Here is a 16,291-nt window from a genome sequence, read left to right as displayed (position 1 = left end):
AATAATTTGGACTTGTCCTCTGGTCCCGGCAGGCACATGCATTATTTAATGCAAGCAAACCCTCGTTAATTCAGGCATATTTGGCTATGCACCGGTTTATTCGAACAACTTTTGGAAATTGGCGAGCGCCAAAAGCAGCAAATGTGCGATGCAAAAGAGCAAAAATGGCGCTAGCGTCCAACCAAAACGAAGTAGCGGAGCCCACATCGCCATACTCATCAGCAGAAATCCTACAAGAATGACAGCAATGCCGGAACACTTCGTGCCCATTGCATCATAAATTGGTGTGCGCGTCCGCCGTGTGCCTTTAGAACTGCGAGATCGCCATCCGTGATTACGTCGATAGTGGCTGTGGTTTCGTCCACAGCAGCTGCCCCAAATAGTAGTTTCGTTTTGACTTGGTGCAAACATCGGTCACATGCCTTCAAAATTGCGTAGTCACCAGCCATGATTGGGTCGATAGTGACCGCAGTTTTGTCTGCAGTTGTTGCAGCAAACGGTAGTTTCATTTAAAAGGAGTCGACTGTACAACAGGCAAGGCCTGTGCAGGACATCAATTGAAAGTTCAACAAAGGTAAAAAAGACTATCTGTAGGCCCTATGTCTGACCTGAGAGACCTTGATAGTGACATGCTTCAAGAAATTGTTATTATTACATATTGCTATTGCCTGCCTTGTTGGTGCAGGTGGAAACTAAGAGACATGAATACAATGCTGATGGGCCATATGCTTGCTCGCCACAGGCTTGTATGTTCACATGCACTTCTACTGGCTTAACCAATTATCGTGCACTAAATCTGCATAGTGTTGGTGGCATTGGTTGTTTTAAAGGCACAGGCGAATCTGTCCCAGCAGGTGCTCCAGCCTAAAATAATTGCAGCAGACAATGCTATCATTCGCTTACGAAACCAGTGTTGTCCGTAATGTTGAACAGCCTATGCAATACTGACTGTCTGTCTATCCCACAGAGAAGATTGATAAGGATGCATTTTCCAAGCAGTATGGTAATCTTCTCGGTGCAATACACAAAAGAGCATATCTCTTTCAGTGAGAGGCTTTGCAATTAATGAGCCAAGTCCCCTCTAATAATGCAGTGCAAGCAAATTGTACCTTTGAATACGGTCAACAGTGGATTAATTTGGTTGAATCAAAACGTCAGAAGAGTTCTATCTCTCTTACGTCAGAAGATGCCTGAGCAGGTACTTGAGTGTGTCATAGTTTGGTCGTGGCAGCTCAGACAGGAGATCTCGAAACATGGCCATCTTAGTCGTTCTTGTGGGTTGACCTGCAGTGACAAAAAAAATGCCTTTGACTGAAACAAGCAGCCCAAATGAGAGCAAGGCCCCTTATAACGATGAGTACAATTCTGTCTACTGTTACATGAAGCTCACTAAAACCAGCACAGTCCAGCTTTAGTCATGTGGTTAGAGCCCCAGCTGCAAGAAATGGCAGCCTTTCTAGAAAAGCAACACTATATTAGTACTTTCTTTGAGGCGCAGTGAATGCATAACTACAGTATTTTTTTTAATCTAAGCCATTTCTCCTGATTCCTGGAAGGAATAGCCAAGAAAAGGCTTGTACAGATTAAACTGATGGTTATATTACCAACAAATGCATTATTTTCCTTGTTTGAGATGGTGAAAAGCATCAGACGCACCAATTGCCTTGAGGAACTTGAGGAACAGATTGTAGGGGAAAAGGGGCTCTTTCATGTGCCGGAAGAACATCTTAAGTGCCCCTGTCAGCACATGGATGTCTTCTTCTTGTGCTAGGATGCTGTAATCATCTGCAGGTAACAAAACACAGCCATAATTACATTCTCTGGCATGATGTGGTCAGTGACCACACTGCAACCATGTACCTTTGCGTCCATTTGCAGTGGACAGCACATCACTGCCAAGTCACATGTCTGCCAAGTCACTAAATCACACTGCCATGAACACGAAGGCCAAATACTACACATCTACTCAAAGCAGGGTATCCACAGCTTTACGTTCCCACCATCATTGAAAGTACAGGGTGGTGTAAGCCAGTCATAAAATGGCTACTGATAGTATTTGTAGTATTTTCTTAGAGGTCATGATTTCATTGATGACATTGATGTCGGCAGTGAAGAGAGAACTAGACATATCATTGATGCAAATTATACACTTGTTGTCTCTTCTCCTGGTAAAGTTATTTTTAAGCAGATGTGTCTTGGGAACACATCAAATGTACTCGATATGAGAGTGTCATTAACTCATGGGCATTCTTGTCTGGAATGCTTATTTCTTTCCTTCCAGACTTGAAAATAAAAAGGTTGTCAGTGTAGCATCTATACTGTCTACAAATTGTGATTGTCCACTTAATGCGACTTCGAATTCTTTAGACATTTATCTTCACATGTGAATACAACTCTGTTCAATACTCTGTCAATTGACATGAACATCTATCTTACTGTACTTTCAATGCCTGCACCTTACGATGAATAAAACAATCGCATTGTCATTCGAGCAGGATTTTTTATTGTATGCCTAGATCTAAGTACACGAGCATTTTTGAATTTCGCCCCCATTGAAATATTGCTGATGCGGCCAACATTGAACCTGCAACCTCGAGCTTAGCAGCGCAAATCCATAGCCACTAAGCTACCACAGTGGGCCTTCACTTTTGAGAACAAATTATTTCGAGTGTACATGTATATAAAAAGATAATGCTAAAAAACGTATAATATGATGGGGCCATGAATTTTACCCCAAATAATGCTGAAATAAACAGAGGCCTTACCAAGTACGAAGGATGTTCCGAAAGTAAGTTTCGTCAATTTTTTTCTTTCTTTTTAATGAGAAGATGGTGCACCAAGTGAAATAAACGATCGGCATAAGAATCCACACCCATTGCTGGTTCAAAGACAGAAGGAGTGTCAGCAGAGGAGGAATGACGCATGCACAGAGCGCCGAAGAAGAGAGAGTAGCAGCAGACCGGCGTGCCTGAGGTTATTCTAGTACAAATCATGATGACAGAGGTACAAATCACGATGGCCATGTACCCATTCATGACCACGTGTGCTGACAACGTGGTCACCAGTGGAAGAAAGTGGTGTTATCCAGTATGAATGGGTACATGGGACTAGTGTGCCTGTCAGCTGTGAAGGCCTACAGGTTGTGTATGGTGAAGAGGTTATGTCTCAGGCCTTGCATTGCAGGGCACTGAGTTTTACCAGAGTGGTTTCTTCAAACTGATTGCATACTACGACAAATGTCTCACATTTGGTTGCCACTATGTGCAAAAATAGTGCAAGGTGTATGATTCATGATGCCATGGTGTATTTTTTTTGGCAATAAAGTTTCCGTGTGAAAATAAAGGACGAGGCTTACTTTTGGAACGTTCCTCGTACAAACTTTTATTTATTTTTTTTATCTGTGGCCTTGTATGCGCAGCAGTGAAAAACAGAAAACAAAAGTGTAAAAACACCATGAAACCTTACCTTGATTGACATGGCACCGGACCTTCTGCACTTGAGAGAGGTTGCCACTGGCACGATAAAGACCATCGGCCGTCATGTCTGGAATGAAGACACTCATGTTGCTTACAGAACTCACAAGCTTGCCATGCCTCTTCTTGCAGAAAGACTAGGAGATAGTGAAATATACTGTGGCAGCATAGCACTAACTGATGGATTGGTATATTATAGAAGCGTGGGAATACTGAATGCTAGTAGGGTACTTATTTGAATATACAATCAAGAAATAATGAAGCCAAATATTGAATACAATATTGAACATAAGAAATGTTTATAGCTCCATGACACTTTTACACAACATTTAAATCCAAAGCTAGATTTGTGATGGGCAGCTCGAAGCTACAGAAAGAGACCGACATGTGTCAACTAACAGCGTTGACAACAAGAGGCCGTCACACAGTGTGTTACAAGGATCACGGCAGTGAACAACATTATTGCCATCCCGTACATTCACTTTTGTTTGAGGAGGCAGTTTGTCCACTTTCTGAGGGTTGCACGGTTACTGCAAATAGATCTGTGTCGATTCGACTCCAAATCGTAACTTTAGTTGCCAACGACACACGAAGCACAGACGATTAGGCCTAATGTGTTAGACAGTGCCTTCTGTCCATGTTGCATTGTTTCAATTTGACCCATGGATCTGGACAAACCTAGTACTGGCTAGGTTCGACGTGATGCCATTCCCTGAGTTGCAGCATTTGGGCCACTTTGTGTGCAATACCTGCATCAGGCCAACGCTGAGAATTATTTGCAGTAAGGCAGAAGCACTTGCAGAGACAAGGTTCACGAACTTGTTAGCCAGGAAGGCTCATCAGCGCTGCATTCAGCACTCCTTTTGCATGGAAAACAACGGAGCAAGGCGCTCGCTTGATCGGCACCGACAAACATAAGGGGCTATGCAGTGCATACGATGCGTAGCACTGTGCCCCCAGGTTTCTACACCGAACATACCTAATACTTTAAAAATCGAATAACAGATATTTGATTTGCAAATTGAATTATTCCAACTTTCAGTATTCAATTCAATTCAGTGATAGTATTCGAGTATTCATACATCCCTACTATACAGTTTTACTAGATATGATCACAAACTGCTCGGAAATTTTAATCTTTGCTCAGATCACGTAGCCTGTAAACTTTCGACATTGGCTGTATGTGCATATGTACAAATAAGGTCATTGACATGCGAGTGGTTGGTATAAGCAACAAGAATTCAGACAGCCATGATGACATGGAGCAATGTGGCAATACATACTGTATGGCCCATTTAGAAGCAGCCAGTTGGCGTTCTGCCATTTATTACTATTCAGACAATGTACCGCACGTTAACTATATTTTGATGCATGGTGGTTGCTGAACACATTGTATCAGCCACTTTTGAAACCAACAAATTCGAATAAATGTTTCTCTAATATTATAGGCTTTATTAGCAGTAAAGTGTTCCTCTTAAAAGTGAACATACTGTCTACGTTACTGATACACACTGCCACATTTTTTAAGCTTCTATGACACCAGCCCCTGTACTCAAGCTGATACAATCCAAGTGACAATGCTACGCACCTCTCCTCTCGATCTCGAGGATACATTCCTGGACAAACCGAGGCACGCTTGATCGGTCCTTCTCACACAAGTGTGCCAGTGTGCAACCAAACACAGGCTCATCCTGCAGCGAAAAAGCAGAAGCGCCCAGTGTTTACAAGTGAATATTCAGGGCACAGCAGACGAACAGTCACTGTTACATAGCTACGACCACTCATAACTGAAGTAAGCTTATAGCTAGAGGAGTACTGGCACATATTTTCGAAGCTTTAGAAACCCTATCATACACTTCTTGCACAAAAATATGACATTTATTAAGTATCAGGTTAGGGAATGCCTTTATAAGGCAGTTTAAATTAATAATGAAATTGGGGCCGGAAATGCCGGACCTGGTATCATTGCCATTATCATGACAATATGGCGAAAGCAAAATGGGCGGATTTCATGTAACAATAAGGCTAGGCATGCTGGTGTTCCTCATAAAAATGTAGGTAGAGTGCTGTACACATTACTTTTGGTAGTGCTTAAGTGGCAACCGCATGCATGCAATATTTCAGCAACAACAATAAGCAACATGATAGACTGTGGCATGGAGCAACCACATGGATGCAACATCACAAAAAAAGAAAGTAGTGACAAATTTGATTGTTGTCTGAATAAATGCAATTGTGCACCCTTAAAGAAACTGCAAACATACTATGAGGCCACTGTTTTAACCAAGGTGTATTAAATCTAGCTTTAATACGCTCTCATTTCCAGTGAAAATTCGTTTGATGTCGTCAGTGCAAAATGCCGTAGCACCATCTGGTGAGCAAAGCTCAAAATATTTTCGCAGCTCACGGTGACCTCTCAGGCCTAACAGTGTCAAAACAAACAACTAATCTCAACAATATCGACAAGATAGCGACTTTGTCCTGCATACGTCGTCCTCAGCATGAGATGAAACGAAGCGTGGCCAATTTTACTGTTTATTTTTTGCTGTCAAGGCAGAGAGCAAGTTGCAAGAGCTCATTCAGATCGACGTGGGCGCAATGGTTGCTTTCATGTTGCGGCGCAATCATGCTGCTCCCGGTGAAAGTTGCCTCATGGGCTTATGGGTGACAAGTGAAATTTTCTGGCTGGGTAAAAACTGGCAATGCAACAAGCAACAGCAATGCATTGCCCTCCCTTGACGGCAAAGCTTAGCACTTGTCGGCGTTGCTTCAAAAGTGCATGCATGCAGTTGTACCTTTGTGTGTGGCAGCCAGCCACTTTTATCTTGATATCATATCTCATGCACCTTTTGAGTACTGAATGTGGCTGGTAGAAACATGTATTTTAGAAAGTTACTGAGGAAAACTGGCACTCGCCAATGTTCTGCTTAAGGTTTGGAGTGCTTCATTTAAAGGGACAATAAAAGCAAATGTTAGGTAAAGCCAAAGTAATAGATAAATGCTCAAGAACGTCTAAGGCATCAATGGTATCGCAAACAGAGCTGAGATACTGAGAGTATCGCAAACAAATTGAGATAAATGCAGGACACAAATTTTCAGGACGTGATTTGAGACTCCCCCATGACCCTCATGTACTGGCCCGATTACATAGGAACTCATTATTATTCTGTCACTAGTACTCAAACACTCGTAATAAACAGATAATTGCATTGCACCATAAGATCGAAGTAAATGCTAGTTGTACAGTTCCATTCCATGTGTACAAAAAAAGAAATCGCTGACGTTGCCCCTGACCATGATGTGGGTGGTCGAAATGTTTCGTTTTCGCTCGACTCTGTGCCACCCAAGCTTTCGCATTTCAGTAGTATCATTATCGCTTAGTGCTGTGCTGGCTATGCTGGCTCACATAACTGGCAAAAACTGCAAGCAGCAGAAAATTCCACATCCACATGATGTTTGGGATGCCCAAACGGTCCACTGATACTGTCTGGGGCTCAGTTTCTCCATGGCTGCACATTTGAATTTTGCTCACAAACACATAGCATGTTTGGCACCATTTTTTTACTCACCGACGGCAGTAAAGGGTGGTGAGGGCATATGCAACGCCATCACTCCCCACTCGGAGGTGGGCAATTTGAATTGCACCAAAGGTATGCGGATCCTTCAGACGTGATTTTCTCTTAAACTAAGTCTTTTCTTGACATGAAACAAGCACGTCGAGGTTTCTGGAATGGTATTTTAACATTCCACATTGACTTGGAGGGGGCACCACACACAATTTTCAATCATAATCTGTATTGTGTGAGGTAATCTTTGTGCATTCAAGAACACATAGGCAACATTTTAATGTATTTTAACGAGCACTTAATATATAATCAGATTTCTTATAATACACTTGAATGGGATAACAGTTCAGCAGCACTGGCACGCTCGCGAGCCATGACGTCACAGGCTGCTTACTTGCCAAGCGAGCATGTATATTCCGGCAAAAAATCCGTACTTCAGTTGTGCGCGCATGCGGGAAACTTCTGCTATGTTCAACTCACTAGTGGAATGTAGCACTGTGGGGCACCATAGCTAATAGAGCAAGGATTGTTCCATATCATTCTTCAGGTTCCCCAAAGAGCTCGTCAAACGTGAAGCTTGGGAGATGAATGTGGGCAGGAAGAACTGGTGCTCATCTGATGCTTTTGTTTTGCTCTCGGAACACTTCACACCAGCCGGCTACAATGAAAATTTGCGCCTGCTCGCCAAATTTGGAATACCCGGGGAAAAGCTGAGACCGCAGCCAGATGTGATGCTGACTGCATTCGCGTACTGACTCATCTGGCAGGCAGTACCCCGGCCAAACTTGCTATTATTATTATTATTATTTTTTTACCGATATCAGGTGCAATAAAAAAAGTTCAAGTAAAGGTTCAGCCAAAGCGTACATTGCGCAATATCCCTGCGCAGCAGACACATGTGCACTGGCATCTGTTCACATATGCCGCACGCAACTACAGAGGAAAAAAAAAAAAAAAAACAGCAGTTTAACAAAATCAGTTTTGTTGAGTACAGATCCGAGAGGCAAGTACGCATGGAATGCGGGCCAGCAAACAACCTATGCATATGACAATTTACATTGTGTGAAGCAGCACCAGAATTCGTCTCTTGTGAACAGCTTGCTAAGCTGTGCTGCTCACATGAAATATGATAAAATAAAGCGCGACAAAGCTATAGCACTCAGCAGTGCAAAAAGGCATCAGCAGCATTTTGCACAACACCAATGTTGACCACGTTTACTACACTGTCTTTGTCCATGACCTCCAAGATTTGCACGTGCCAGCCGGCATGCGCAAATCTGAGGCCATGTTTCTGCACTGGAGCTGGTGGCAATGGGGTCTAAGTTAAAATGCATAGCATATTCAACGCCATCGCTGCTTCTGCTGCTCAAAGATTAGTTGCTTACTTCTTTACGCAAAGTTGGTGTTCTTAAGACATGGCACGCAATATCAGGAGCAAATACAGCTACAAATACAGCTACATATGGCAGTTATGCTCGGACCTCACGTGGTGTGGTGGCTGATATTGTAGCCATATATGTAAACATATAAATAATGAAGTCACAAGTTTCATGTCAGTACTTCTTTAAACAGGGGAGCAGTACTGCATATAGGATTAGAGCATGCTTTGAACACACTGTACAAACCTTAAAGATGCCTTTCTCCTGAAGGCTTTCTAGTGTTGGCCTTCGGACAAAAAACTGCCGAAGCTTGTTTCGAATGCGGTTCTTCCGCTCCTGGGGGCTCTGGCTTCCACAGGTGTCCACCACACCAGTAGCCTGTGACTGTGGCTGCTGTGCAGCATCACAAGTCGGGGCAGGTGGAGAGGCTGGCTGACGAATGGACTTGGATCGGCTAGCCTTCTTGCTACGCCGAGATGCAAAGCTGGACGTAGGTGGAGGTGCACTTTCCTCGGGAGGGGGAGGTGGAGCAGGAGGCTGTTCTGGTTGCCAGCCCATAACGAGGCCCAAGCCGTTAGGCTGTAAAAGATGAAAAAAAATGTAATTGGGGGAACTACTGCTATGTGTACTATGTTTTATATAGAATGGTAGCTATTATTTCAGCGCTGGACGTGTCTGTTGAATTATCTAAAGGCTGTTCCACAATACTAGCTGTGTTTCATTATAGCATTAGATGCTTTGGGTGGCTGACTTGAAGTTTGTATAAATGTTTCCTCAATATTCTTAACAGCTATAAATCACTAACAGTGGCAGTAAATGATTCCAGTGTAAACATGTTTACTTTAATCTAATATATATTACCCACTGCAAAGCTGGGTTCTATGTTTAATATTATAAACAGTGTCAGTTGTAGGGTGCCCTACATGCTCTTGGGACGAAGACACAACACAGTTGTGAAAACAAACAAAAGGAAATCTATTGTGCCTTCTATATGCCAAAGCCAGCTAGCTGAATCACAGTGAATGGAACATGCTGATGGGTGCTAAAATATCACAAAGTTTGACTCAGCGTGACAGAATATCGAGCAAATATGTTCACCTCAAGTCGGACATCAATGCCTAATCAATTGTGTGTACAGTTAGGTGAACAGTGACACACTCGAACAATCATGCTAGTCTATCCCAATGATCTGCTCCAAAGCCTCTTACAGGATGGTGCCATGAAGTGTGTTGGGTGTGCAAAACATCCGTGCGTGCTGGCGATGCCAAGCCAAAGAAAGAGGCCGCTCCCTTTTTTTTTCCGCCTGAGTAACCGCTAAATTACGTGGCATTAACCGTGCAAAATTTGTGCCCTCTCTCGTACCACACCAACTGCCAGCAGCACACAGCTACACGTGAAAGCTGGATTACAGGATATGTGAAAGCCATGTGGGGAAAACAACATAAGGGGACGCGTGAAAGTCATCTCCACACCGTATAAAGTAAAAGTAATCCCAAAAGGGCACCACTGAGTGACTCCATGGTAACGAGAATTAAAAGCTATTTTAAAGGATGCAAATGTACACATCCACCTTGTAAATAATGTGACTATACTACAGTGCACCAAGACAGCACATTAAATACAAAGCACCAAGAGGGCATACTAACTAAACGCCATAAGGCAAGATGCTCCTCGAAAAAACATTTCTTTAATATTTGTACTAGAGATTTGAAAATCCACCCACTTATATAGCATTTCAAGCAGATTTCAAATATATAATTGGATTCTGCGCAGCTGCTATAGTCCTTGAGTTAAGTCCTACTCAATGGCAAGAGAGAGAGAGAGAGAGAGAACAGGAAAAGCAAGGAAGTCAACCAGAAGAGTACCTGGTTTGCTACCCTACACTGGGTGCGGGGGAAAGGGGCACAGAAATAGGAAAAAGGGAGAGAGTAAGCAGTGAGCGAGTGTGGGAGTGACACTATATGCAGGGATGCTATAAACAGTCTCTTAAGCCGGTGCACTTCAAGTATTGTACTAGTGCATGAATCGCTTTTCGTGCCAGTGACGGGTATTGCCACAGTCCGAGTATCTTTGACTCGGTGAACGGTTTTGAATCCAGTCTGTGTAAAGTTGCCCACAGAAAGAGGCGTTGTACATCATAGCGAGGGCAAGTACACAATAGGTGCTCGATGGTTTCCTCGCATCTACAGGAGTCGCACATCGGGCTCTCGTCCATTCCCAAATGATAGGTGTATGCGTTCGTGAACGCCACTCCCAGCCACGAGCGGCACAGAAAGGTTGTTTCGTCGCGGGAAAGGCTAGATGGCAGTTGTAGCCGTAGCGTGGGGTCCAGTTTATGTATTCGGCAATTGAAGGCACTTGAACTACAGAGATTTTGTGACTTTTTGCATGCAAGTAGGCAAAGTGCCTGGCAGCGTCTGACCTCGCCAAAGGTGTTGGACACAGGTGTTGGACCTTCATTCCATTGCATTCTCTGTGTAATTATTGCATGTCTTTTAAGGGGCTAACAACAAATTTTTAAGGACCCAGTTTTTTATGGCACAACAAAAAACTCACCCTCAGTAGTGTTTAAGCCTGCAGCAGTTACTTCCAAAAAGCATGTGGATATGTTGTAAGCAGAATTTTTCGATCTGAGCAGCCTCTCAAACAGAAAGAGTCCCTCCTCCATTAATGGTGAGAAGTGAAAGAGATGCCGATAGCTCACCTTGCAAATCGTGAAAACCGCCCTTCGTTCTGCTTTCACAGGAGTGAGTGCAACTGTGCTTAACCACCTATATTCTCACCTTTTCAACCACTTTTGAATATAAAGAGCTGGTACAGTAAGTTTGCGTTGTTGTGCAGACCTTTCTTATATCTGTATCCCGTTTCTCCCCAAGTGCATACCTATGTGATGGCTGACTGGCCCCCGGCGTCATTGTACTGACGATAGACTAGCCAAGCCAACTCATCAAAAATGAAGGCGAAGGCAGTACCACTTTTCTACTCCCTACAAACGAAGGCTTATTTGCAGATTGTAAGTAAAAAAAAAAAAACTAATAACAGAAAAAAAGGAGCAATGCAGTTCAATACTAACAAGAAGACTAGGAACCGCGTACACTAGTAGAAGGTCATGTGATAAGTCTCTTATGTATCTTCATGCACTTGCCACGTGGCACACCAAAGGTCATTTCTTGCAACTTTTAGTGAAGAATTAAAAATAAAAATCCATGTTTAATAAGAAAAACAAGGCTCGGTTTAGCCAATACGATAGGCAATCATTGCATCAGCGGGGTTATCTCAATTCATGTTCTGAGCAAGTGTCTGTCCCCTTAAGCATCATTATTTTTCATTGCTGGAATAATAAACATAAGCTATATTTAAGATCGTTTCAATCTCTCGATATTTCTAAAATTTTCTGCATAAATACATAAAAGAAAAGTGTTTTCTCCCGCTCAAAATTTCCTGAAATATTGCAACCCTAAGTGAGCATCATGTTTCACTCTGGTGGCATCGTCCGGCAATGCCCCCAAGCTCAATTTCGTTTCAGTTTAACTTCACCATCTTAAAACGAAAATGTGAGTCTCAAGTAGCTTGGGCTGCCCCACGAGCTTGACGCATGCCGGCACGTCGTGCTACAACAATTCTCTCCCGAGCGGGCATGTTAGACGGGCCTTGATTCACTTTTTATTGATATGGAGAAATGCATTTGAATTTAAAATAGGCTATTTCAGAAATACTTTGCCGCAAAAAATGCGTTCAAACTTCAATGCATTCAGCAGAAGTGGAGTTATTGGCAGTCAAACATGCCCTTGCAGTGTTTCCGCTCCTTCTTCAATGCCTTGCACTACGAAGGCTGCAGCGAATCGGGGCGTGCCCACAACGCCTTGCATATTGAGCGCACCGTGGCACACAGTTCAAATTTGTTTTTGGTGTTAACTTAGATGCCACTACTTTCGATTTTGGCGTCTACAATGCGCCAAACGTAAGCCAAACGTGGTTGCCCTCAGTGAGTCGCAGTGCACTCAGTCAGTGGACTCGTTGCGGCATCCCACAACCGCTGTGGTATCTACACTGCATAGCAGACCGCAGCTAAATGCAACTGTAGTGCGTAAGCGTTTCCAACTGCAAGCGTTTGCTTTGGGCATGACAGGGCTTGAGTGCGTACTCATGTTCATATGCTCCAGTCTGACCATGCTACGTAGCGTGGACCGGCTTTGTACTTCACCAGCTTGACCAACGACGGATAGTAGCCGCATCCAACTTGCACATTTTGAAGTGCTATTATAAGTGATTACGAAGCGAAGTCGGCCAAGGCATATAACCAGGAGTGCCCAGGAGTGAGCACGTGTTGGCAAGCATGTGTGTGGTCTGACCTTAAGTTTCGCATGCTACGAGGCTAGTTGAGTGTTTGAAACTAGTCGAAATTAGCGGCACAACTACGACAACGATAAGTAGCCTGGCCAATGTTTAATTCGTACGTGGGCGGCTGCAGCTGAGCATGACCAGATGATCGTCGGCTTCTTCTGAAAGTACGTAATTATTACTGAAATTCGAAAGCAGATTGTCACTTAATTCAGTCTGCTTATTAAATTTTGTCAATAAATACACACAACAACAGTAGGGAGACGCACACCAATCCAAACACCCTTCTTGATTAACGTCAGCTATGGCCGCATATAGTAATCTGCTATATTACGAAATAAGTCATCTAGAAAAGAGCGAGGAGCAGGCTTTCGTTGAAAAGAGAGCACTTGAGAGAAAGATAACTTCACGCTCCGCTTGCAAGCTCCAAGCGTCGCTCACGACTGTAAAATTTGGCTGAGATCTCCACAGCATCTTACACTATGTGCAGATTATGTTTTTTCACCAAGCCTAAGGGGTGGTTTAGGATCCCTTTAAAAGTTCCCATCGAAATTCCCCGCCCTAAAGCTACTAACTCAAGCCGAATTTGAGAAGCGGGAACATAGGCTTGCTGAAGCTGCAAAAATGACAGCGCAGGTGTTGGGCCGCTTGAGCCCCACCAGATCTGTGTGCATCGGTGCTTCGTGCTGCTATGATTTGTACAATGCTTCGCCTTACGTAGATGTCAACTCCAGTCGAGTCTGCCGAATTTTTAGGGACTTTGGATTGCAAGTTTTCCCAGTTTGCATATGTATATATATATATATATATATATATATTTCATAATGCATGCACAAGGTACTGTATATGCATGAGAAGTTTGGTTGAACTTGCTTAAAATTAAAGCACACCTTGGCACAGACAAGTTTCTGAAGATTCGAAATATAGAAGGAAGGAAAAATTCAATTTAAATATAAGGTGTGAAATCGATCTTTCTCTGCCTTTGAGAACGAGGCCTAGACTACATTGTAATGTAACTTAGAACTGCCAAGTGTGTCTGCATTGGCGAGAGAATGCACAGAAACAGTAGTGCTTGTCATGCTGCAGAGCTGCTAAGCACTACCTCTCAATAAGATGCAGTTACAACCAAATTTAGGCTTGAATTTCACGTTGATGTTTCAATGCACGTGTATCGTTACAGGTTACTACATCAGTTGAAGATGATAATGTACAAAGATGACAAAGGACAAACAGAGTATGAGAAAAGGAGAGAGAGAAGGAAGCATGTTTCTCTGTGTCAAGCTTCTGAAATGTAACAGCCTTGTACGTCAGAGCTGTGTTTTCAGGGCAATTCAGGAAAGCACAGAGTTTACTCTTTGACCACAGCAAGCACTTTACATGTGCTGTCTTCTATGTAATTGCCATTTAGTTTAGCAGGTAGATCTATTAAGCCACTGCAGGATGGAGTTCTTGCATAATGGGACATGGAAGTCAGGGCAACATAAAGTGATGGCGATATGATGTAGCAGCATCTGAACAGCTTGGTCGCCTTGCCAGCAATGAGTAAGGATGACACACGTCAACATAGCTTTGAACAAGTGCACAAGGAAGACAACCTGCAAAATCTTCCCCATGCTTAGGCTGCCTCTAGCACATACTATCCTGGCTTTGACCCTTTAATTGAAATAAAACCCACAATGTCCTACAGCAATGCTTATCAGGTACAAACTGGGAAAAAAATCTCACATACCAGCCTCTTGACAGCTGCACTGATGGTGTCAAACCATTCTTTGCTTGTTTGGACATTGTCATCTTGGAGGAGCACCTTTTGCCCAGCTGTAGTGCTCAGCTGTAACGTAGACGCCAACAAATATGTTCAGTGAACTATCGATAGTGGGGGAACTGGCCGTGCAATGGACAAGGTGAGCATACTTCAGAACATGTGGACAAATGACGGGAATGACTTAGCAATGAAAGTGCTGATTAAACTAAATGAGTTCTGCAAAAACCCACAACATGGAGTTAGGCTCATGGAAGAGAAAATTGAATCTACTGAAATTTCCCTTCATTTTCTAAAGGCACTACAAATGCTGGGAGACCACTGCAACTTCAAGCTAAAGTACCATTCAAGCTATACTTACTCAAAAACTGGGCTGAAACAATCAAGATAAACCCAGAAGTTGGCTTAATCACACAGCAACGCATTCATTAAAAAATAACAAAATAAAAGAAAAAAGGGAACGAAAGAAGAAAGAAATTCATTGAAAGCAGCAAACAACAGTTGTATATTATTGTTGTAGGCCCTGTTGTGGCAGAAAGTTCAGCTGCTTTGATGAACAACAAACACTTCACAAGAATTACATCTTGATACCTGCCAGTTCATAATACTGGCCTAACTGAAATTTATGTTGACATTAAGAACAGACACCCTTACCTGAAAGACATTTCGACGTTTAGACTTGTCGGGGCACCAGTCAATGACTGCTCCAGCCAGGTTTATCTGAAGCTCAGCGCTTTTACCAGCTGGTTTCTGAGTGGACATAAATCACACTCAGAAAAATCCACAGAGCTATGTACATCTAAATATAAAATCCCAGGTATGAATATTTAAATTCTTGCTTTAACTTTCCTAATGTCAACAATCCCAATCAGGAACATATTAAAATCTTAATTTCAAGTGCAACTTCTACCTGCCCTCTTGTAAATGTTTTCATGCTCATCTTCTTCCAGGTATCCTCAACCACAACTTGCTCTATTAGTACACTGTTGTCATTATTCAACCAAATATGACAAAACTATGTGTCCAAATACAACAATACGATAGGCACAGTGTAGTGGCTATTGACATTTCCTCAAGTTTCCTTCATTACCTCCTCACAAGCAGTTTGCAGAAGAATTTCAGAAACAATCACAATGATGCAGCTTCAAGTAAATGAAGAAATAATAAAGCCAGGTAATGCATAGGGGAAATTAATTGTGTTTCATTAAAATGGTGTAAATAATGAGGTAAAGGGAAATGAAAGTAGACGGAAAGCTGATTTGTGCAGCTCAACTCATAAAAACTGTGTCATATCTTGGCCTTCATAAAACAGGTCACAGGCCCTTATCTGCATTGAAATGGCTAATAAGGACGACAAATGACTACTAAATACAAGAGCAACAGAGGCTGAAATGTGCGAGAACAATGGTCAAAAGTTAAACACATACATCAAAGAAATAAAGTAGACTGTATGCTACAGTGCAATACTGTGATCGATTGAGTGACAGAGTTAAACAACCGAAATTTAAAAAATTAACAATCGGACTATTCGAGCTGCTGCAATAAGAAGCTCCAGATTAATTCTGAACATCCAAGTGTTATTGAACGTATACAATTGTACACACGGTCACAAAATATTATGGCCCATGATATCTGAGAAAAAGCTGAATATCTCCGCAACCTCACTATGCAGCCTGGTACAGTCAAACCTTAATATATCAAACACGAGTATATCGAATTATTGCGTATATCGAATACTTTCTATATCACCTGGAAAATCACATGCATTTTAAA

General features: G+C 42.6%; 1 protein-coding gene across 6 annotated transcripts in view; it reads right to left on the bottom strand.

Moving 5' to 3' along the window:
• LOC135901312 (rho GTPase-activating protein 15-like) overlaps nucleotides 1-16,291 on the bottom strand; it is a 37,187-nt gene that overhangs the window by 2,328 nt on the left and 18,568 nt on the right. For all 6 annotated transcript variants that reach the window (XM_065431148.2, XM_065431295.1, XM_065431089.1 and 3 more), the window contains 7 exons: nucleotides 15,173-15,268; nucleotides 14,489-14,587; nucleotides 8,665-8,997; nucleotides 5,062-5,164; nucleotides 3,466-3,543; nucleotides 1,657-1,785; nucleotides 1,179-1,284 (listed from right to left, as the gene is read on the bottom strand). In XM_065431148.2, the coding sequence (XP_065287220.1) occupies nucleotides 1,179-1,284; nucleotides 1,657-1,785; nucleotides 3,466-3,543; nucleotides 5,062-5,164; nucleotides 8,665-8,997; nucleotides 14,489-14,587; nucleotides 15,173-15,268 (944 nt within the window). The remainder of the gene's footprint in view (nucleotides 1-1,178; nucleotides 1,285-1,656; nucleotides 1,786-3,465; nucleotides 3,544-5,061; nucleotides 5,165-8,664; nucleotides 8,998-14,488; nucleotides 14,588-15,172; nucleotides 15,269-16,291) is intronic.

The sequence above is a fragment of the Dermacentor albipictus genome, chromosome 1 (genome assembly GCF_038994185.2).
Source record: "Dermacentor albipictus isolate Rhodes 1998 colony chromosome 1, USDA_Dalb.pri_finalv2, whole genome shotgun sequence".
NCBI classification, from domain to species: domain Eukaryota; kingdom Metazoa; phylum Arthropoda; class Arachnida; order Ixodida; family Ixodidae; genus Dermacentor; species Dermacentor albipictus.
This window is presented reverse-complemented; position numbering and strand designations above follow the sequence as displayed.